General features: G+C 30.4%; 3 protein-coding genes and 2 long non-coding RNA genes across 17 annotated transcripts; 3 read left to right on the top strand and 2 right to left on the bottom strand.

The window, feature by feature from the left end:
* The first annotated feature begins 4 nt into the window (after positions 1–4).
* On the top strand, positions 5–3,952 carry LOC124423821 (N(G),N(G)-dimethylarginine dimethylaminohydrolase 1). Of its 2 annotated transcripts, XM_046962061.1 has the most exons (6): positions 5–412; positions 653–755; positions 859–956; positions 1,313–1,369; positions 1,820–1,915; positions 2,014–3,952. In XM_046962061.1, the coding sequence occupies exons 1-6, from the start codon at positions 155–157 to the stop codon at positions 2,266–2,268; spliced, it is 867 nt and encodes a 288-aa protein (XP_046818017.1). In that variant the 5' UTR covers positions 5–154; the 3' UTR covers positions 2,269–3,952. The 2 variants fall into 2 exon arrangements, with proteins under 2 accessions (XP_046818017.1, XP_046818018.1); XM_046962062.1 differs by lacking the exon at positions 1,313–1,369 and having other exon boundaries at positions 7–412.
* Positions 3,953–4,039: 87 nt separating this feature from the next.
* Positions 4,040–15,333, bottom strand: LOC124423468 (bumetanide-sensitive sodium-(potassium)-chloride cotransporter). 5 transcript variants are annotated; one of them, XM_046961193.1, is made up of 19 exons: positions 14,788–15,333; positions 14,274–14,474; positions 12,357–12,737; positions 8,766–8,925; positions 8,548–8,643; positions 8,118–8,309; positions 7,866–8,042; positions 7,656–7,795; positions 7,187–7,489; positions 6,882–7,107; positions 6,672–6,793; positions 6,331–6,466; positions 6,016–6,227; positions 5,681–5,922; positions 5,455–5,603; positions 5,036–5,366; positions 4,797–4,951; positions 4,574–4,682; positions 4,040–4,481 (listed from the first exon to the last, which is right to left on the bottom strand). In XM_046961193.1, the coding sequence occupies exons 3-19, from the start codon at positions 12,621–12,623 to the stop codon at positions 4,346–4,348; spliced, it is 3,153 nt and encodes a 1,050-aa protein (XP_046817149.1). In that variant the 5' UTR covers positions 12,624–12,737; positions 14,274–14,474; positions 14,788–15,333; the 3' UTR covers positions 4,040–4,345. The 5 variants fall into 5 exon arrangements, with proteins under 5 accessions (XP_046817149.1, XP_046817147.1, XP_046817151.1 ...); XM_046961191.1 differs by having other exon boundaries at positions 14,852–15,333; XM_046961195.1 differs by having other exon boundaries at positions 14,338–14,474; positions 14,852–15,333.
* On the top strand, positions 6,371–12,350 carry LOC124423469. Its single transcript, XR_006942096.1, has 4 exons — positions 6,371–6,509; positions 7,638–7,815; positions 7,911–8,056; positions 9,416–12,350. It is a non-coding gene; the product is annotated as an uncharacterized LOC124423469 (long non-coding RNA).
* Positions 15,334–15,652: 319 nt separating the features above from the next.
* Positions 15,653–17,240, bottom strand: LOC124423410 (ubiquitin-like protein 7). The gene is made up of 4 exons (XM_046961093.1): positions 16,948–17,240; positions 16,630–16,835; positions 16,414–16,550; positions 15,653–16,305 (listed from the first exon to the last, which is right to left on the bottom strand). Exons 1-4 carry the CDS (start codon positions 17,090–17,092, stop codon positions 15,690–15,692), a joined length of 1,104 nt encoding a protein of 367 aa, XP_046817049.1. The 5' UTR covers positions 17,093–17,240; the 3' UTR covers positions 15,653–15,689.
* Positions 17,241–17,305: 65 nt separating this feature from the next.
* On the top strand, positions 17,306–21,585 carry LOC124423411. Of its 8 annotated transcripts, none has more exons than XR_006942078.1 (9): positions 17,306–17,440; positions 17,603–17,890; positions 17,997–18,505; positions 18,573–18,627; positions 18,739–18,822; positions 18,913–19,028; positions 19,187–20,155; positions 20,234–20,396; positions 20,459–21,585. It is a non-coding gene; the product is annotated as an uncharacterized LOC124423411 (long non-coding RNA). The 8 variants fall into 8 exon arrangements; XR_006942079.1 differs by lacking the exon at positions 17,306–17,440 and having other exon boundaries at positions 17,482–17,890; positions 19,187–19,414; positions 20,128–20,155; XR_006942077.1 differs by lacking the exon at positions 17,306–17,440 and having other exon boundaries at positions 17,482–17,890; positions 20,128–20,155.
* Positions 21,586–22,504: the final 919 nt, after the last annotated feature.

Raw genomic sequence — 22,504 nt, 5'->3', positions numbered from 1 at the left:
GGATTCATTTTGTGTTGTTTTTGCGTAAAACGTCAAATTGGTGTGTGCTTGTTGGAATAATTTGAATAAACTATTATTAACGAAGTGACAAATAATCGAGGAGTCATTTCTACAAATCATTTCAACGTAACAGATAAATTGAGTTGCCTTAATTATGCCATTACATAGATATACTCATGCTATTTTGTGTAGAATCCCTCTTTCCCTGCGAACGAGAGGGGAGGTCACGCTTGACGAGGCTAGAAAGCAACATTTAGCTTTAGCACAATTATTACGAGAACTTGATATTGACGTGGTTGAAATGCCTCCAGACGAAAATTCACCTCTATGTGTTTTCGTTGAGGATATTGCGGTTATTTGTAATGGTATTGCACTCATCGCTCGACCAACTGAACCATCTCGTCTAAAAGAGGTATCGCCCTTGTTATCGAATTAATTTCTCATTTGACGAATGCATTTTTAAAGCCACTTAACTCGCGCCTTGCTCTCAATTGCCATCTGACTTAATTTAAAGTAATGTTATTTATACATATTATATATTGTACATCGTAATGTTTCAATGATTTAAACTTGAAATTTTCTTTATATTTTCCATCTTAAGTGGATATTTATAAACATTAAAATGAACAATAAATTAATGTTTCAATTTCAGATTGATACTATTAGAGCTGTATTAAAAAAAGAATTAGAAATACCTTTAATAGAAATTGCAGACAAGAATGCTCGTTTAGACGGAGGAGATGTTTTATTTACAGGTAATAATTAATGTCAAATTTCATGATACTATTTTGTTAATATATAACATAATTTATATACTAGGAATAGTACTTACAAAATATATAAATCATTTTGTTATAGGCCGTGAATTTTTTGTTGGCTTGTCACATTTTACAAATGAAGCAGGTGCACGAGCAGTTGCTGCAGCATTTCCCGAATATCCTTGTGTACCTATAAAGGTTTGTTGATCAAACCATGTTTCTTTTGAGAACATTTGTACATATATTTGAAATGAAAGAATGCTTATTATTAATAATCTTTTAATATTGATATTAAAAAATAATTAGCTAGAGAATGAGAGAAATGAATAATTTTTTTTCAGAAAACTGATAAAGCGTCATTTTAAAGATGTTTATATGCTATTCAATGGTCTACACGTCATTTATATTACAATACATTCATAATATTATTTATACTTAATTTACAGCACATTATTTAATTAAAAAATATGCAGTATATATCATGGAATCAGAATGTACAAATATTTGTAGAAAAAATCATTCTCATACAACATATTTTTCATTATTCATTTAAGGTGGGTGATGGTGGCGAAGAGGTGATAGTGGAGAGTCTTACCTCAGCCCCTCTTCAGGTTTGGGTGCACTAGTTTGACTCTCTTATGCATATTTCATTGAAAAAAAGTATTCACAAATTAGAGAAATAATAGCACGTTTTATATAAGAAATTTTTATTTAATAAATATTCTGTAAAAATGTAATACAGAATATTTAAGCGATGCTTTAAAATCAAAATTGATAATGCAAGTTTTAGCTTAGCATATTCGTGCACATGGAGTTCATAGTAAAGTTACTCACTCACCTTAGCACGCATTCCATTTTTTATCAACCTCAATATTTTTTGCAGAAATAATATTGCTATAAATGCTTGAATCTTTGTAAATGAAACATTTATCAATGAACAGTAGCTATGATAAACACATGTACAGTTTTTCTTTTTTATACACTAATACATAAAGTATAAATATTTAATTTGAAAATATAATTATATATATACATAATATTTCTGTCTTTGATTTTTTAAGGTTGCAGAATCCAAACGTTTGAAATCATTAGTTACCATGGCTGGCCCTGATGTTATTTGTGTAGGTGCTGGCAAAGAATGTCAGGAAGTGTTAAAGGTAAATTACATATATATAATAAGTATTTTAAATAGTTCAGTGTTTTATTGAATGAATTGATTTATTTAATAAATATTTCCAATTATTTTTCTGTACAGAGGATCGAGCGAGAAGCAACATACAGTTACCAGACTTTAACAGTACCTGAAGATGCTGCTGCAAATGTTCTCTATGTCAATGGAACTCTCATTCATCGATCAGAGAATGAAATTCCTCAGTCAAGTAAGGTTTTTATGGAAAAAGTAGAATTTCCAACTAGATCATTACCTATGTCTGAATTAGCAAAGGTCAGTTCTGGTTTATCTTCTTGTTGTTTATTAGTACGCAGACCCAGACATATTCGCAGTATTTAAAAAAAAAAAGAAAGAAAGAAAAAACCAGAAAAAAGTTAATAACATGATATATAATCTCAGTGAAATACCCTGTATTTTAACAAGTGAAAAGAAACTTTCTTTAATGGGCTGAACACGTATTAATTTTATTAAAGAAAGTTGATCTATCACTATAGCTTTTATATCATTTTGATATCTGGATGTATAAATTTAACAATTATAAATAATTAATATAATATATTTAAGTTTTAAATATAAAGAAAGAGCTAATATATATATCGATGTGTTTAAAGTAAAAATACTAGTTTATATTCCTAATAGAATTATTTTGTATATTTTTTTGCACTTGCCATTGAGATATTTCTACTACTTTCTATTTTTCAATTTTATTACAATATTTATACCATTATGTAAAATCTTGTTATATCGTAGCAGTATCATGACATTTACTCTTGTTATTTTAATTATTATCATTTCTTATTTGTATTTTTTTTTACGAAATAGTTATATTCATTTAATCTTTCATTTTCCATTTAAATGATATAAAAAACAGTATTGTGGTAATAAATATTGCACAATGTTTTTATTATGCATAAGGGGTTAGAATAAAGACTCTTTTAATATTATAATATTCGAGCAAAATCAAACTTTTACATTTAATATGAACTAGTATTTTATATTCAGACATTTTTCAGAATATTTATGACATTTATAAAACAAAATGACTTTCTTTTTTCGACAATATTCTGACTCCCATAAATGCATTTACAACTAGTCGTTAAAACGTGTTCACAAATTATGCAATCAGAAACTCTATATACTTAGTAATAAAAGGTATTCATGATATTATCAGCTAGATTTATATACACATCTTTTAAAATATACAAAGAGATACAGTACATATATTATTGTGTAGCTATGTTATTTGAAAGTAAATTTCTTGGAAAATCCATTTGAAATACGTTTTAAAATTTTTTAGCTGTTTTCTGTATGTGTGTGTGCCGATTAAATCTAATACAGCATCTACATTATATTTACAAAAACGTATTATATAATAGTACTGATGATTAAGAGTTAAAAATTAATATTGCATTAATATAATATAATTTATGCTTCACAATAAAGGCACTGAGCTTAAGGTCCTATACACTAAAATTCATTTTGCTCTCTCATAGTATTATATTATTTTATATTTTACAAGATAATTAACATCATACAATATGAAAATATCATAATTAATAATATACGAAATTATTATTAATCTCCTTGCTTTTTTATATAAGTGTAATAACATTAAGTAAGATATTATGGCTTGTATATTTTATCTTTTTTTACATATCGTCTGTGCACAAGAAAAAGACACAAATATAAAATTAATTTTTGTCAGTGGAGTGCTTCCCATTTTTAAATGGTATGTAATGATATAACCATAAAATATTTTTCAATATAAAAAGCTTCGTATATTATCAATTGCTTTATAACATACACAAATTTAATTACAAAATTTGAATAACATATAAATTTATCTTATCTGTATTTTATGTATAATTTTGTCTTGAAGAATAATGTTAAAATGTAGAAATGAAAGTGCAAAATTCTAAATTCTTTGTAAAATCTAATCCTTCTAAAAACAATGATTCTCGTAAATATGTAAAAAAAAAGATCACAAAGTCAATAATAAAAAGAATGAATGATAAATACATAATAAGATAATGATTTATTACAATTATTATCTCATTCTTATAAATCGTATTATATATATATATATATATATATATATATATATATATATATATACGAACTAAAAATAAGATTTTATCTATATAATGTATTTAGTACCAGCATAAAAATCATTTAAAAAATATGATAACGATATTATGTTTTCATCTGTATGTAAAACGAGATGTTAAATATTCTAAAATTAGATGTCTCCTTCCTATTCAATGATTTCACTACACTTACATACATATGATAAGAGAAACTCTTCATTTAATATAATGCTATCATGCTATACAATATCTCACTTGTTTTTTTTTCTTTCCTTTCCTTCTTTCTTTTTTTTTCTTTTTTTGTTTTTATGTATTTTTTTCTTATGTATTCAAGAATAAAAAGTTAAAACAGATGTATGATTTCCTCGAACAAGTAAAAATGGTGGCATGTCACGTGTAAGAGATTCAAGCCACGCCATATAAAGAGGTGCAGACACGGCACCTTTCCGTGGCATTGGCAATGTCCTATATACGAATAGATTGCGTGTATACAATAGATGAGAAATATATATTTATAATTTATGTTAGAATAGGAAAAGGAAAGTATGTTTACTTACATAACAATTAAATTTGCTTCCATAGAATTTTCAAGTAATAATTCTCGTAATCGGAGATGTCTATTTGTTTTTTCTTTCATCGCAATAAGTTCAGATTCTTTTATAATACCTAAAAAATGCAGAAAAGAAGCAATTTTTTAAATTAAAATTCCTTGTTACATACACGTAACTTTAATCGTGTGACATAAGATTGAAAAAAAAAGAAAGTTAAAAAAAATGATACCATCGTCAGAATCTTTAGTATTATCAGATAGTTGAAAATCGACGATCAGTGAATCAAAGAAATTTTTCGTACTGCTTTGAGCTGGTTTTGATATATCTGATATCACTTTTAAAGCCGAATAATCTATCCGAAATTTCGATAAAAGACTAGCCATACTGAAATAATTTTCGATTATATATAACAACTATTTTTATCTTGTAGAAAAATAATAACACAAGAGTTGTTCTGAGAAAACATACTTTCTTTGCTCATATTCAAGCTCAGAATGCTTATTTGCAAGAGCAAAAACTCTTAATTTGCTATTTGACCAATTGCGCCTTGTACTGATAATATAAGGTAATAAAAGTGTTAAACCACCATCATCATATAACCACCACACATCAATCGTGCCTTTTTTTTGTTTCTTTTGGAATTTTGTAACAGCGTTAAATATTTCCTTTGCTATGGGAGATATATTTTGTCTATTTTCACGCTGTTGTTCATTTGCGAGCGGATTTGGATATTCGTTAACTATTTTCGAACGTTTCGGAGCAGGACTTCCTGGTATTGAAATATCTGAAGTACTACTGGCTACAAGAAGGAAGAAAGGAAGGAAATAATTATATTATTATCATATATTATAGAATATAATAGCATGAGAATAAATGTTATTAAATACCTTGACTAAGTTGGGAGAAACTTTGATTTGCTGGTATCACTGTAGGTACAAACCTTTTTTGTTCTTCAACTTCTGTTATAACTCCACTGCTGTCTAATCCTTCTTGAATTCGTAAAAGAGCTACAGCTATGTGCATATCTAATGCTTTGCTATGAAAATGATATGATGGTGATGGTTGTAATTTCTTTTTTTATGTCCAAGTACAAAAACATTTTAATTTACTTACTGCATGATGTTAAAGTACATGTTTAAATTCTCTCGTGAACAGCACGCCCAGTCTTGTTTATAACCCATTAATAAAATATTAGGTTTCATTTTTCCTAAACCGGCGGCTTGTAAAAGAGAAGTAGTACCGTCTTGAAAATTGGCGCCATCAACCACAGAATAAAACGCTTTTATTTTATTTGCTCTGAACCACGAAGTACATTTCGCTATCATATTATTTCGTGTTTTGTACGATATTGATGTCTAAGAGATACAAAAATATGTAATGGATTAATAAAATTTATAAAACAGCATTTCTTCATTAATACATAAATTGTAATTATTAATTATCCATACCTCTATAATATGTCCACAAATAAATAAACTTTGATTCTTCGTAATATGATGAGCAAAATCTACTAACGATACTCTCGCAGATGGAGGTCCAGTAAGAACTAATAATTGGGGTTTGTAATTTTTAACATGTTCTTCTACCCTATCTAATTGTTGAATCGCTGTTAAAGCATTGTTATACGACTGAGCCTGCGTGGTAGAGCCCCAATTCACGTCTACAATACAAGTATTGAATTAATCAATAAAAAAACGAAACATATATAAAACGTCAAAATTAGTTATATGCGAAGCGTGCATCGAATTATTTATCAAATTTACCAGGTTTCCTATACGAGACTACCAAATAAAGCGCTAGAACTACGAACAAGGTAATCAAGGCTGTCCACCATGAGATCAAAAACATCACAGAAACGCATAGAACAGCACCGGCAAGACTGAGCCACATGTTGTAATACTGAAATACATCAAGAAAATATATATATCAACTATCATTTCAAGTAAATAATTTCTATTACAATTCTATTAACTCTTTCCTATCGAAATCACTAATCCGTACGATTAGAGTAACCAGGTAAAAATAGTTCAAGAATACATCACCCGTTGTGCGAGCGAAAATATTTTTAAATTATTATGACAGGAATGAATTGAAATGTATCTACCTTAAATGTTGGTCGCCAACCAATTGGTCTTGCTAGAGAAGCATGAAAAGTGCTGAAATTGATAAGAGTGTATGCAGCCAGGAAAAAATTTGATATCAATGGAGCGATAGCGTTTAACTCTCCTAAAAAATAAAAAAAAGAGTAATCTTTAATTGCTAACGCATCGCTGATGAATATATTAACATATATGTATATTAAGTATATGTTTACCAATTAGTATAAAACCAACAGCAATGACAAAAGTAAGAAAATATCCACGAATAGGTTCCTTGTCCTTATCTCCGCTAAACCATCCTATTCCAGGATAAAGATTGTCAAGACAAAGAGCTTGGAATACTTTTGGTGCAGATACCAAAGAGGCTAAGGCACTTGAGAGCGTTGCTGCGAAACAGCCAGCATAAATAAAGGGACCAAAAGCGGATACTAATTCGATTACCTATAAATAATCATTGTTGTAATTATAATAGATATATATTTTTTTTATAAACGGATGATCTCTTAATTATAAAGCACACCTGAAAGCTATTGTGAGTTCCATAATTACATCCAGACGTACAATTGAATTTGGTATCATATACGCTCCAAATAGCTTCGCTCCAATTCCCAGCAATGGTAACATTTTCTTCTGAAGTGTCATTTCTTACGTCGAAAAATGATTGCACGACGTAAGAATTATTAACAGTTGTTCTTAAGTCATTTATATCACCGGAAGCGTCTCGCATGACGCTACCTCCAACCATAATTGCCATAAGAATATACGATAGTGTCGTTAATAATATCGCAAGTAAAGTTCCCTTCGGTATCGCCGATTGAGGATCCTATTGGGAAGAGAATGATATAAAACATATAATTACGGCGGATTTTCAAATCCTATAATCAATGAATTTTGTAATGTGTATACGAATGAGATATATACGTAAAAATGAAAAAATGATGTTATATAGACAAAAGAAATGTTTTCTGCAGACGAAAGGACTAAATCACCTTCAAGTCACCGGATATATTCGCACCTGCCAGGATACCTGTTGCTGCCGGAAAGAAGATAGCTAGGACTGAAAAGAAGTCATGCTTCACGCCTTCGCTATATCTGTAGTCCGAATGCAAATTGTCCATGAATAGATCAGCTGGAAACATGAAAATACGGGTAAATTATTAAAACAAAAACCATTGATTCGATGGATCTAAGTAATTTACCATTATATCCAATAAATCCTTTCGCCTTTTCCTCGTCGTTTTTAGGCCCTATGAAGGTACCAATCATGAAATCAAGGATAGCTGCAAGAAGTATGACCAGAAGACCGATCTGAGCCTTTGCTTCCCACTCCAAACCTACCATTACGATTAAGAGAAGGAAAACTATGGTCACGCAACCTATTAATGAAAAGGTAAACATCAAAACACTATTCCCGGATAGATCTATATTTTTTGAGGGTATTTCTGTCAAACCTATAATTCTAATGTCCGTGTTGGCACAGTCCACTATGCAAATTCCATAAGATTTGAGACAACCAACCATACTCTCGCAGAAGCCTACTACATACATGGAACAGGCAACTGCATTCGCTAAAGAAAATATTAATCCTATAGAACCTCCAAACTCTGGTCCAAGTGAACGGGATATCATATAATAGGTTCCGCCTATGATAAATAATAAGTTGGATAAATTTCTATCGACATCATATATATATATACATTCGATATATATATATATTGGGTTGGCAACTAAGTGATTGCGGATTTTGTCGTTTCCTTCTTATTTGAAATCCGCAATCACTTAGTTGCCAACCCAATATATGCATATATATATATATATATATGATATATGATATATATATATATATATATGTCTGTGTGTGTACCACACGAATTTTCATACCTCCTTTTATAAGTCCGTTTGTACTAATCGCCGACATGGACAAAGATGTAATGGTCGTTACTACTGTAGTTGTAAGAATCAAGAGTATAGATTGTCCTGAAAGTACAGAAAAATCATGTTTCATTCTTTAGAACAATTGTCAATAGATCATTATTTTATATATATATATATATATATATATATATATATATATATATATATATATGTTATATATTCACCTATGCCAGTATGAGCTACGACCCAAGAAAGTCGAAGAAAGAGCATAACCCCCCATATATTTAAGAGGCATCTCATTAAAACTCCCTGAATCCATCCAAATTTGATACCCGACACCGGTAGCTTTACGTCCGTTATGGGCAGTGTGTTTGAGCCGGATCTCTAAACGTATAAATTATTTATATATATATATATATATATATATATATATATATATAATTTATATATATACATATATACATATATATATAAATTCTTATAAATCAACGACATCGAATAAATTTCGATATAGCAATCAGATCATTTACATATATCGTATAAAAACGATTGTATATGTTAATATAATAATTATTGCAATGATTACATAATCTCGATACATTAAACAACATTAATGGCTCACTTAAGTGAAAGTAATCGACTTCGTTTTTGTTGCGATACATGTAATTGATAAACGTGAGCTCAAGGTTAAAAATCGACAGGATTAACGCACGATTACGTCAATTTACTTTACGGTAAAGACCGTGAGATCGTTAAATGAAACGAACCTAGATAGGATGAAAAAATATCGATTTGATTGAGATAAAGAAAGAGAAGTGCATCGGATTCGAATATCTCTCTCACTCTCTCTCTCTCTCTTTCTCTCTCTACGCAGACGTTACGCGTAAATTGAGATTTAGAGGTGGTTATCGACATTGAAGGTGATTCGTCTAGAGGAAGGGTCGTCCGCGAGTCGCCCAATGAAGACTAACGATTTACGTAACGACGCCTCGCATATCGTATACGACGGGCATACGACGCCCAACATCGGAATGCTTTTTACAAAGGAAATTCAAAAATGTTCGTTTGTTACTTTAACTGTGACGAACGTTGAGATTGAACGCCAGATCTTGAATTATTAGCTTGAAGTTTCACCTTGAGAAGAAGCCCCGAACGGAACATATCCAATAAAGGAAGGACAATTAAACAATCGGATTGTTTTCCAATGTCATAACAAAAAAACATAATGAAGGAAGAAAATATTGGAAATCGACTGTATTTACACATGTGTATAAATTTTTCGACGAACGACCCGACGCGGGAATCTATAGCGACTCTTAAAAGAGACGCTCGTTTCGTCCAATTATTTCCCGTTATATCCACGAATATCTTGCCTTGGACTCTACTATAATTGCGAAATTATTCTTGCACACCTCCGCAGATCCAATCTCGTGACACTTTGCCCTCTACAAATAACGGTCAATGCATCTGTGTTTCTTTTATTTTTCTTTTTTTTTGTATTTTTTTTTCTTTTTTTTTTAATTTTCTTTGTTTCCTTTTTTTCTTTTTTTTTTACACATTCCAAACCGACATAGAAAAGCGTCGTCGATCATCTTGATTTTTGATCGTGTCAATGCTATGTGTGTTACGTCATGATGCGTTACGCGCTTAGACATTTCGTGACATGTGCCGCGATAGTGAAATAATAACGAACGCTTAACCCTCGCAACATAATGTATTCGAAGCACGCGATTTCCTATATTAAGTCCGATGTAGGTATGCACTATGCCTGACAATCCGGATCAACGACTGGTGTTTCTATTTTCTGAATCATTGCCACTATAGTGATACGAGACCTGTAATTATTTCTCGTTGTTTTATTCTTACTACGAATGCATTTCATTCAAAGACAAGATTTCATTTTGGATAAGGATAGAGAAATGTTAAAAATCCACGATGACTCATGTCTGATAATAATCGTCCGTTGCGATGATTACTTTGTGCACATATTACGTTGGCCTTCCTTATGGATCTCGTTTAAACATTTAACAACGCCGCCGTTAGAAGGGACATTCGGTGAAGACGTCGAAAAGGAAGCGATTTTTCAAAAAAGTTTCTCCATGAATAAGATCCCTTTTCTTGTTTCCTATGTTGTATGTATTAAATCATTAATGATCAATGATATTTCGTTTTACGTAGACATCATTTCTAAATAACCAATATTTCTAAGCTACTATATGTATATATGTATATATGTATGTATATATGTATGTATATATGTATGTTTGCATATTTAATGAAAAACTCGTAATATATAAGCGTTTCGTGAAAAATTTATTCTGGAGATAATCCCGTGGCTGACTGTAATCGGAAATTATCGTCTTTATTATCGTCAGAATAAAATTCCTCATCTGCGTTGCCATTTATTTCTTCGTAAACATTAAATCTTTTAACATTTCATATATTCGCATTCACGTTTCCTGTCGTTTATAGAAGAATCTTCGCGTTCCTTTTTCATGCCTGAGCATATCAAAAGGAATCTCATCCGGCGAGACAGAAATATGGGCGTTAAGATAGGAGGAGGTTGGAGATATAACAACGAATCTGTTTAAAATTGAGCGATTCGAATTCGTTTCAGCTGAATCAAAAAATGATTATTCGAAATGGAAGATCGTTAACTTCCGCGTTATATTTGATCTCTTATCGTTCGTGGCGTTAATAACGACCGCATGGTCGATCTCAAAGACTTCGTCGTAGTTTCCAGATGATGCTTTAATTGACTGACAGAACGTGAGGGTCTTCGTTTTGACCCAACAACGTTTACGACGAGACTTTCATAGACAAAAAAAAATGTGTCACTCTTACGTGACATAGTACGCGATATCCTATTCCGTAATCGAACAAGTTTCTTTTTATATCGTAATGTGCATTGGTATGCGAGACGACTATTCTATCAACTTTCTAACTTAAACGATTTCTCTAAGAAAAAAAATATTAGATAGTCTATATATATAAATATAAATAGATATCTATCCATGTATATATATATATACACACAAACACGTACAATTTCAAAAAAGAAAACATTTTTGAGAAAGTATTATAGTTACACACAGTTATGTTGTCGGAAACCTTAATTTTTGTAGATATGCGCGTTTTCTACATTCTAAACCTAAGCCTGCAATATGAGCTTGTAAAATATTTGTTGATTCTTGTAACTTTAGTAAACTTGCAACTTTAGAATCACTTTCACTCTTGGTTCTAATAAAATTACTTAGAGATATGTTTAGAAACATTTACAATTATTCAATATCGAATAAATAATATTCTTTAACGATTGTCCACGCATCGTTCCACTTTGCTATACCAAATCGGATTATTTTCCAGAAGTAAGAAGATTGAGGAACAGTATTGAACGGATTAACGTCGGACGATATGTACATCAATTATGTTCTTAAGGAAAATAAACGTGAAGTACCTATATAATGTGCTTTATAAATTTACGTTTACATATAGACATTTGCAGAAAAGCAACGATAAAATTTAAGAGGCTTTAGAAAATGATTTACCTTTCATGCTTGAACGTCGTTTGTTCAAATATTGAAAGCCAATTTTAGAAACTTCTAATCTATGATAGTAATATATATATACACATATAACTTTCAAAAATTGATACTTTCTTGATCCGCATTCATAAGAAATTTTGATAAAAGTAGAAGAGCCTTTTTCACGCCTATAACGAAGGAAGAAGCGTTGGGTGGAAGGATATTATAGAGGGGAATAAAAAAAGGATAAAAAATTAAAAAATGTAGAAAAAGAGCTTCATTTCGCGTTACCTTGTTAAGAAGGGTAGGATTATGGAGTTCATCGAGCGAGGGTCTGTGAGCAGCCTGGATACTCATAATATTCCTATAATTGTCGAGCCTAGGTAAAGCTTCCCTCGTCATGTGTCTCAGGGATTTTTTCGTTTCCTGTTCGCCTAAAAGACTGGTGCGACCTTCGACGCTGTCCACTCGGTTCACGTGGAATCTCGTTCTTCTAAGAGGATTCAGTTCCACCGTCTCAGAATCTGTGTCCCCGTTTATACCATTTTCATGCGCCATTTTTCTTCCTTTTAGAATTTCTTTAAGAAATTCCTTACGAAACTTCTCTCTCTCTTTCGTAGAATGTTTGATTTATTAAGGAATCTTCACCGATCACCGATCTTCTTTGAATTCCTGCCAACAAGAATGATACTTTTAACTATGTGATTCATGAAATGAGAAATAAAAAAAACAACGTAATAAGCGCGATTCTTTTTCTACGAAGTTGCAATCCTCGAGCGATCGATCGATCGACGGCCAATCATCCTGCCCTTGGCCGGTGATCACAATTAGTTAACGAGTACCGCATGACTTATGCTAGACAATTATGAAATTACACTTGTTTATTTCTCAGCGCATGCATAATTACTGTCTCTTAGCACGTTAATGTGCGGAGTCATTTAATCATCGAATTAACTGCTCCTATGGTACAATCCACGTTTCCACGCGAGTGAACACTTCTTCGTCTTATTATTTAAGTCTTCTTATTCTCTCGACACCGACTTAATTAATCGACCAAATTGATAAAACGTGTAATACGCACGTGTCACATTATATTTGAAATTCTAACGACGAAATGATATATCGTTAAACCTCGACGATATTCGTACATATTCGAACGACGATAATCGATTTATATGTACATTCGATACGCGATATCTCGAGACTTGTTTGAAAATAAAATTATGTTTTACGTTGATATTATGAGTCCTCGTATGTATGTATGTATGGTTATAAAAAAGAACAAAAAAATCGAAATATCAATATCGAACAAAAATTTTCATTAGTTTTGAAAAGAAGAGCACGTATTTTTAAATAAAGGATAGAATTAATAAAATGTTATAAAAATACTTTGAATATTTAATTAAATAAGCCGTTTCAGTAAGAACAAGTATATGTATATACATATATTGAAATAACAACAATCGATTTAATTAGATCAAACAAGACGTTTTCTTCTATTTGCATTTCTCTTGTCGCCGATTCATTAACCATTTGTATACTTTAATAGCGACCTCGAAATTTACGGTGAGAGTTTAATGTATTCAAGGACGAATGAAATTTCTTTCTTTTACGCATTTCAATCCATACTTATATATATATATATATATATATATATATATATTCTCAAAAATGGAAACGCATTCTTACAAAGACACCATCTTAGACGACGATAACGAATGATCGATTTTAATCACTGAATGAATCTTTTTGAAATCGCATAAGAAATCGCAAAAAAAGGATCGTTCTCAGTTGAAAATGTCATTAACCTAGAATACGATTTAAATGGACATGCATGCTCGAACCAACCATGCCAGCAGAACTTTTCTAACGTCTACGAAATTCGATCGAACGAGAAATTAATCGTTACAATATAAATTAGTTCCAAGAAGAACATATATAATTATGACTTGCCGAATACGTAATATATGATCGCTCGATCGTAGGAAAAGGAAACGCGCTAGTTGAATAGAGAATATTTTTTTTTTATCATTTGAAAATACGAGCGGGATCTAATGAAAGATGCCGGAGAGAGACAGACAGACAGACAGAGAGACAGAGGAGAAGGAGGGGGGGGAAGAGAAAGAGAAGGAAAAAATGAAGAAAAAAGAAGAAGCAGAGAATAGTGCGAAGAGGCTGACTGCCTTGATCTCTCTTATTACGACTCACGGGTGAAAAATAGTTCCATCGTCCAGGTAAGAAGTATAGATATTTGTTGAAAAAGGCGCCGCACCTTTTTCTCCTCATAATGAGCCGACGAGGAAGAAGAGGAAGAGAAGAAGAAGAAGAGGAAGAACTCAAAAATTCGTGCTCGGGATAACGTCCCTCTTCTAACGGTGTCAATTCTTCGCCATTGCGTGCAACATATCACTGAAAATCATATGGCAAGGGGTTGAATTTAAAAAAAAAATAATAAATAAATAAAAAAGGGAAGAAAACAGAAAAAAAGAAAATCGTTACCGCGCTCTGGCGTCATTTTTACGAAAGAACCTTCGAAGGAATCGGTTATATTTTGCAACGAGAGAAAGAAAAATACGAAACGAATCTATGATTTAATAAAAGAATGATCGCTTCCCTTATTACGACAATTATTTTTCGTATTTAGTCTTTTATATATATATATTTATGTCTAATATATGCGTCTGCCTGTCGATAATACAATCAACAGAATATACAGTACTACCCTTGCGTATAACCTTCTAACGAAGACAAATGTAATTCCCATCTTCTTCGCCTTCTGTTCGTACCTTTCTGTTCCAGATTGTATAAATCTGATGTCTACGATGAGTTCCGTTATAAATATCGACACGATCGCGTCTCTCTTTATACACGTGCGATTATTGGACATACACACGCGTACTTGACCGGGAGCCGGGTGTAACGGACGCTTTTCTCGCCTGCGCAATTCGAGAAATTCCCTCCGAGTGTTCTAACGACGCGACAGTTCGATTGTCACTGACAACCTCTAGGGAGAAGAGCAGTAAGCGGTTACCCTCTCTCCATCAAGTATTCTGCTACCACCACCACCGCTCCACTACCACCCCTACCATTCGGTTACTCTTTGTTACTCGACTACTATGCCCTATTACTTCAGTCATAAATATCACGCTGCAAGTTAAAACGAATCTAAAACTTTCTTCCTAAAAGTATCGAACAATGTCCATTAATTTGTTTTCAATTATATCATATTATTATCTGTGTTCCAAGAATAATGTATGCTATTAAAAAAACATATGTATTTTTTTTTTTTATAAAAACATACAATAAACAAATTTATAATATTTCATATGTAACTTCTTTTAATTGCTTCTATTTTTTTTAATTTCTTATATATATATATCTATATGTATATTGTACAATTTCCTTATTATTAATTAACTTTTTTTTTGATAAGATAATTTAAACAAATAACAATAAATAACGAAAACATAATCTTTTTTAAGAGAACATTTACTTTATACATGTTTAATTTTATATAATCCTATTAGCAATTATTAACAAAGTATATAGATTAATAAAAAACTTTTAAATGAGATAATAAGACCTTATTGGTGATTTTGAAAATGAGCTTTTATTATAAATTTCCTAATTATCACTAAAACTATTAAATACAAGTTCGATCGCCGCTTGTACATTCCCATTTGTTAGTATTAAAGCTTGAACATTAGTATTATCGTCTTGAAGGCCCATTTCGTGCATTTGCGCCAATTGTCTTTGTAAATCTGTGGATTCTGGAAGAGTGGGATGTAACATAGGTGATAATGAAGTTGGAGCTGTTGGAGCTGCTGGAGCTGTTGAAGCAGGAGTCGTTGCAAATGCTTGTTGCATAGCTTGTGTAAACATCTCGGTAGTTATAACACCTGAATTTGTACTACTAGCTGATGTAGAAGATGGAGAGTTTGATAATGGAAAAGCGCGACTTCCTGCTCTTGAAAGAGCAGCCGCAAGTCGTGCTGTAGTAATAGTGTTCGATGAATTAGCAGATAAATTCGATGGTTGAGTAGAGTCTGAGGATTGCGAAGAATCTCCAGCCATTTCTTCATCATCGCTCAAATTATCTAAACTGTAAGAGTACGCGGTAGGTGGTGTATTCAACATGGAGGAATTAGAACCAGCAGTAGCATTGTTATGAGCTTCTTCGTGTACAGCAGCAGCTAAATTTTGTGCAGCTTCTATAAGTACTGGATGTAATTCAGCAATTCTGTAATATAGTTAAATAAGTTAATAATAAAAATACTAACATTATGCGATCTAATATATTAGTAAAGATTTATTGATAAATGTATAGATGTATTGATAAAAATTTTGCCTTTTAATAGTATCTATATCTGTAAAATGACCCATCAGATCAGGATCTTGTAACATAGCAATTGCAACAGAGTCTTCATGCAATCCAGGAGATGATGAAATAATGTTATCTATAACTTCTGGTCTTTTACTTAAACGCTGAAATACATTATGCGAGAATCTTTACTTTAGTTATTTACATATTTAGTTAAAAGTATATTATATCATTGATAATTACATGTAAAGCGCTTCTAAATGCAGGATTTTCAATAAAAGATTTAAATGTAGAAGCCAGCTGTAGGATACTTTCTTCTGATATATATTTTATTGGTACTGGAGGTTCTACTTCCTTTTTCATTAAAACATGCACCATTGCACCACTTTTAAGTCCACAAGCTTCTAAAGTTATGTCATCTTCCAGAATACATCCACAATATATAAGCTCTGTTTAATAACACGTTATTAAATAATAAAGATTTGAAAGATATGAAATTCAATGATAAAGATAGGTTAAAAAAATGAATTTTCTAAATTAAAAATGAATTAATTTTCTCACCAAATGACTCCTTGGATAAATTAACTTTTGCTGCAGTCTTGTATCTTAAATCTTCTACTCTATTTTTTAAATTAATATCGCGTAATTTGATAGTTGTCAAATTTTGTGAATTCAATCGTATGCCTAGTACTAATTCTGAACTCATAATGACTTATTAAATTAATTTTTAAATAATTTAAATAAATAAAACAATATTTTTTGCTAAATATTGTTGTGTACTGGCTAATAGCTCGAAATAAAATAAATAATTCTAAACTACACTATTTTTTCTTTGTTTGCAATAACACGCATCATTGACTGATTAGGCAAAATGGTAGTTCATAAGTTTCTTTGGTATGAATTACATAGATGGCGATTCATTACAATGCCATAAAAAATTATCTATAAATTTGTTCCAAATAATATGGACTTTAAATGCTTTATTATTAACGTGAAAAGAAAATTTCGATCTTTACAAAGGAATTTAGTTGAATATTATCTAATAAAAAAATAGGTGGATTTGTATATATTTTCTTCAACGATTTTAATAATTTAAATACTTATTAATAAAAATATTTTCATATTTACGATTTGTATGAGTGCGAAAAGAAAAAGAGTTCACAATAAATATTTAAAAAATGCAATTTGATATTTGAAATTATTTTATATTTGTTAGGTTGGATTGTTCCCATGTAAATACTATGGGTGTATATATTCGATCGAGCCTGACATGTGTTTGCAGATGAAATTGTTCGTTACAGATTAGAACTTGATTCCAAGGTTTATATTTATAAGTTTCCACTTTGATTTTTATATAAATCCTAATAGTCATAATCAGCAAGAGTACAACAAATAATGTCGACGATGAAAGGTTCACTCAGTAAATGGACAAATGTTAATGGATGACAATATCAGTGGTTTGTTTTAGATGTCAGATAATGGTGGCTTATTATCATATTATATTGTAAATATCGTTTAAAATTTACATTAAATCTATGAAACATATTAGTATTTTTTATAAGTTATACCCTTCGTTATAAATTCGCGGGCTTTTTAAATAATTTAATTAGGTTTTATGCGGGGTGCTCGTAGAGGATGTGAATGATTAAGAGGTACTGATGATGAAAATGACAATACATTTACAATAACTACATCATCATACAAAGATGATCTGAAAACTTTTCATTTTCAAATACGTAATGGTGAAGAACATAAACGTTGGATCCATGCTCTAGAAGATACAATACTGCATCACTCGCATGCAGTATGACTACAAACACATCATTTTATTTTTTTCTATAATATATTATTTCATACAGATATATAGAAAAATTATATATGAAATTCAATGATGAGATCCAAAAAATCACCACCCAAACAAGATTTCAATCATGAAATGGAAAAAGCAGATGCTTATCTTCAATTGTTAATTGATCAAATAAAATAAATTGCAATAAAATAGGAAAGTATAGAGACAGAAAATGAAGAAAAGCAAGAAAGTTATGCAGCAGTTTTGACACAAGCAAATGCAATGCTGAATTCTGTTAAGTATATCATCGTCCAATTACAAATTGCAAAGGTATTGTAGATATTATATATTTCATTCTTTTAAATCCAATTTTTCATTCTCTTGCGAATAATTTCAGAACATAATTATTCCTGTTAAAGGTATATATAGAGGACCTACTGATACAATGAATGGTACATCATCTATGAATTATGATATTTATTTGATTATTTTCATTAAATTGTTCATTTTGTTGTAATTGTGTATTGTAATTTTTCGAATATTGATTTATGAAATATTTATAGTTGCAGTTATAGAATCAACAGTGCAAATTGGTATTGAATTGGGTTCAGAATATACAGAATCAAGAATACCTAATTTATCCCATGGTTAATATTCTATTTAATTTATATTTAAAAATATTAAATTATTATATTTATAGAAATTATTAAGTGTACTTTATTATGTTTTAATTGTAGATAATAGAGATATTCCAGTATCTCAATTTTTATATTCCTTATCGAATAAAGATGAAGATTATTGATGCTGCTGATGAATTGTCATCTCCCTTGACAGTACAAAATCATATCATACTGTAAGTATATTTATTTCTTATTTTTATACAAAATTGATTGAAATATTAAGAATTTAATTAAATGAAATATTAACAAATATTAATATCATATTAACAAATTAATATAAAGATATATATATAAATTATTTAATATTATAATGCATTAACACACTGTGTAGTAGATGATGAAGTGATCGTTTTCAATCAATTAGAGAAATTGCTGGAGATATGCGTAAACAATCTCTATTATCACTTATGAAGGGAGATGGTTCTGTAAACTATGATGATAAGTACCTATTAATTATTCTACAATATAATAAAAAGAACATGAAAATAAAACTGAATTTACAATAGCTGTGAAACACTTTAATCATATAACAAAATGATGTTATTTTTTTTCATTTGTTGTATGTATATATTTTTATTAAATATTTAATAACAATTTCTTTTATATATTGTAAAAATTAAGAAATAGGATAGTAAACATTTCTTTTTTCCAAAACTTTTAACCAATTTGCAATGAATATGCTGTTCTCTAGAATGTGTTTTAAATGTCGATAATACAAATTTATCGGAATTGACTTTACCGAATGCTGTGATTATTCATTTGATAGTATACCCCATAATATGTGAAATTCTGTATTATATGGATAGTCAATCTTCTTTGAGAAATTTAATAATTAATTTTAGAAAGAACAATTGAACCTATATTGGAATATTACAAAACATATAATAATAGTAAACTATTATACAGAGTTATATGAAAGTTTTATTGATCTTTGTTTTATATATGATCCAATTATTGATGATTTATAAATATTATAAAATATATTATAAATACAATAAAGTATTTTGCATTAACTATAATTAATTTTGACAGAAGTGAGAGTTTTTAGGAATCGATACTAGTTACTATATTTTAAAAAAATAATATGTTGAACATAGATATAAATAGTATGTTATGCATTCATCTTTCAAAATGTAGAGTTAAGTTGATAATAGACATTAAAAAATATAAATCCGATCATTGACTTATTTTCAAAATAAGAAAATACCTATTAATGTATAAATATTGCAATTGTATTATTTTTTTTTTATGATGAAATGTGTGTATCTACAGTCTTGTACGAGGGAGAGCTAGACAGAAAGTTAGTATCTTTAAATTTTAAAAAATATACTTAATAATTAACATTTTTTTAAACTCAAATTATCATTTTTCATTTTAGTGGATTCCATGGAAATCCATGGATCAATTGTGACACATCTTCTGTCACAAGTAAAAATTGATATGGGTTTAATCGAAGTTGCATTGTTTACCTTTATTTTGGAACGTAGATCGCTTTTTGAAATGTATGCAGATTATTTTACTCATCCTGATCAATTTGTAAGGTAAATATGATTTACCTGAAGAATAATATTATAAAGATATTTATAAAAGAATAGCATTGCAGATATGACGACAGAGAAAAAAAAGTACAAATAGTACGTTGGTATTTATGCAATTTTCATGTTGGCTTCACCAAAGAGTGGAGACCCAAGTTTCAACACGTGGAGTTTGGTGCATTTAGAAACTCATGAGCTAATGGTGACTCTCTTCTAAGATCCACGTTCTGGGAATGATCTTCTAATCGAAATTTTGAGCAATAAAACGAAGTCCATGGTAGAACTCTTAATCGTGACAAACACTCAGGGCTGTGTCCGCCAATGCATCCACGAGTGTTTTCCCTATCCTATCTGTACTCGTATGTAAAATCTTCGATGATAAATCAAGTTGTCGGCGATACATTGGACTTGTGCCGATATATCGAATTCTCGACGAGCAACCACCGGCAGATGAAGAAAAATAAAGAAGGAAAAGAAGGGAAGAAGAGAAAAAAAAAGAAATTAGTTGAGAAAGAAGAGATAGAAAAGAATAGTGAGAGAAGAAAATTAGTAGGAAAGTGAAGAAGGTTAGTCAGAAAAAGACAAAAGAAGAAAAGGAAGGGAAAAAGAATTAGTAGAGAAGAAAAGAAGAAGAGAAAGAGAAAATGAGATGAGAAGAAGAGAAAGCGAAGATGAGAAGAGAAGAAGAGAAAGCGAAGATGAGAAGAGAAGAAAAGAAAGAGAAGAAAAGAAAGTCGGAATATGCGCGCGCGCGAGTAAAAATGATGGAATTCAGAACAAGAGGTAGACATATCGAATATTGTTTTACTTGAACAAAATCAGAGTACCAAAATCAAGCTCGATTTTTCTTTGCTGCAAGGAGACCAGCCCAAGGCCTCTTTCAAAGACCTACACCTAAGTGTCCTTCCCAAGAGTCCCACCCAAGAGCTCTGCAAAATACTAAGACAACAGCTTTCCCAAAGGCCTACACTCGAGAGCCCCACTCAAGGATCTCACCCTTCTAGAAAAACTAGAGTAATTAATTTAGAATAATTATTTAAACTATTACATGCAATCATTTGCTCAGCAGAACTTGCGTTATATAATTTAGATATAGATTTCGATATATCGCAAATAATACCGGCTCGGATCTTACCATGTGGAGGTTGTTGCAGTTGGACATTCACAGTACCAATAAAGTAACCATTAAAAAATTCATCGTCTAAAGATTACTCAGCTTTTATATTATTATTATTCTTTTAAAATCAAGTAAAATCTCAATTACTTTCAATACCTTTTAGAAGAAAGCGTGAAAAATCGATAATACGATGAGATTAATTTATCTTAATCAAAAAGTAAAGAAGAACCGTTTTGCATTTTATTTAATAGAAAAGATCTTACATTCTTGTAAAAATTTAAATATAAAATAAAAAAATAAAAAACAAAAAAAAACTGTGCGATCAATACAATCGACTTTAAATCAATACTATCGCGTTATATATTTCTTATATACGTTTTATTATCGTCTTCGTATATACCACAAATACAGTAAAACCTGGTTTTGTGCGGTGGATAGGGACTGCATAAAAGAAATCGTACAAAAAAATATTATAAATATTTATAAATTCTTACATATAATAAACAACTTTGTATGATATACTACCTAAAATTTTTTTTATGCGGTGGACAGGGACCGCATAAAAAAAGTCAGATTTAGAAAATACATAAATGATTTATGAAATAGATGAGAGAATGCTTTCAATTAAATTAAATAATTAAATTAGACCTGAAGAAATTGACGCGTTTTCGGTAACGTTTCGATTAATTACACATTCAGGCCAGATCGCTTTCCAGCACGAATTTAATGTGTGTTGTGTGATTTGTTCAATTGCTGCAATAATATGGTTTATGCAGTCTAAAATTGAGAATTTTTGCCAAACTTCAGTCACTCTTAATTTATCGTTCTCTAGCTTTTTCAAAATGTAGAAAAATAAAATAGCACAAAAATAAAATCGCATAAAAAAGGACCGCACAAAACCAGGTTTTACTGTATACCTCGCATATACCACAAATAAATCTATATTTCTATAAATGCAAATTTCAAATATTCATAATTTTGATATATTCCCTAACCT

The sequence above is a fragment of the Vespa crabro genome, chromosome 4, assembly GCF_910589235.1.
Source record: "Vespa crabro chromosome 4, iyVesCrab1.2, whole genome shotgun sequence".
In the NCBI taxonomy this organism is placed as follows: domain Eukaryota; kingdom Metazoa; phylum Arthropoda; class Insecta; order Hymenoptera; family Vespidae; genus Vespa; species Vespa crabro.
This window is presented reverse-complemented; position numbering and strand designations above follow the sequence as displayed.

What these genes read in the sequence shown, in the direction of transcription:
- LOC124423821 (XM_046962061.1), top strand. Translation starts at nt 155, where the DNA reads ATGCCATTACATAGATATACTCATGCTATTTTGTGTAGAATCCCTCTT. An exon ending in AGGAGATGTTTTATTTACAG is followed by an intron (nt 756 to 858) that starts GTAATAATTAAT and finishes ATTTTGTTATAG; the next exon opens with GCCGTGAATTTTTTGTTGGC. An exon ending in ATCCTTGTGTACCTATAAAG is followed by an intron (nt 957 to 1,312) that starts GTTTGTTGATCA and finishes TATTCATTTAAG; the next exon opens with GTGGGTGATGGTGGCGAAGA.
- LOC124423468 (XM_046961193.1), bottom strand. Translation starts at nt 12,623, where the DNA reads ATGGCGCATGAAAATGGTATAAACGGGGACACAGATTCTGAGACGGTG. An exon ending in ATCCTACCCTTCTTAACAAG is followed by an intron (nt 8,926 to 12,356) that starts GTAACGCGAAAT and finishes TTATACGTTTAG; the next exon opens with AGATCCGGCTCAAACACACT. An exon ending in GAACTCACAATAGCTTTCAG is followed by an intron (nt 7,108 to 7,186) that starts GTGTGCTTTATA and finishes GATTATTTATAG; the next exon opens with GTAATCGAATTAGTATCCGC.
- LOC124423410 (XM_046961093.1), bottom strand. Translation starts at nt 17,092, where the DNA reads ATGAGTTCAGAATTAGTACTAGGCATACGATTGAATTCACAAAATTTG. An exon ending in CATTTAGAAGCGCTTTACAT is followed by an intron (nt 16,551 to 16,629) that starts GTAATTATCAAT and finishes AATGTATTTCAG; the next exon opens with CGTTTAAGTAAAAGACCAGA. An exon ending in GATATAGATACTATTAAAAG is followed by an intron (nt 16,306 to 16,413) that starts GCAAAATTTTTA and finishes ACTATATTACAG; the next exon opens with AATTGCTGAATTACATCCAG.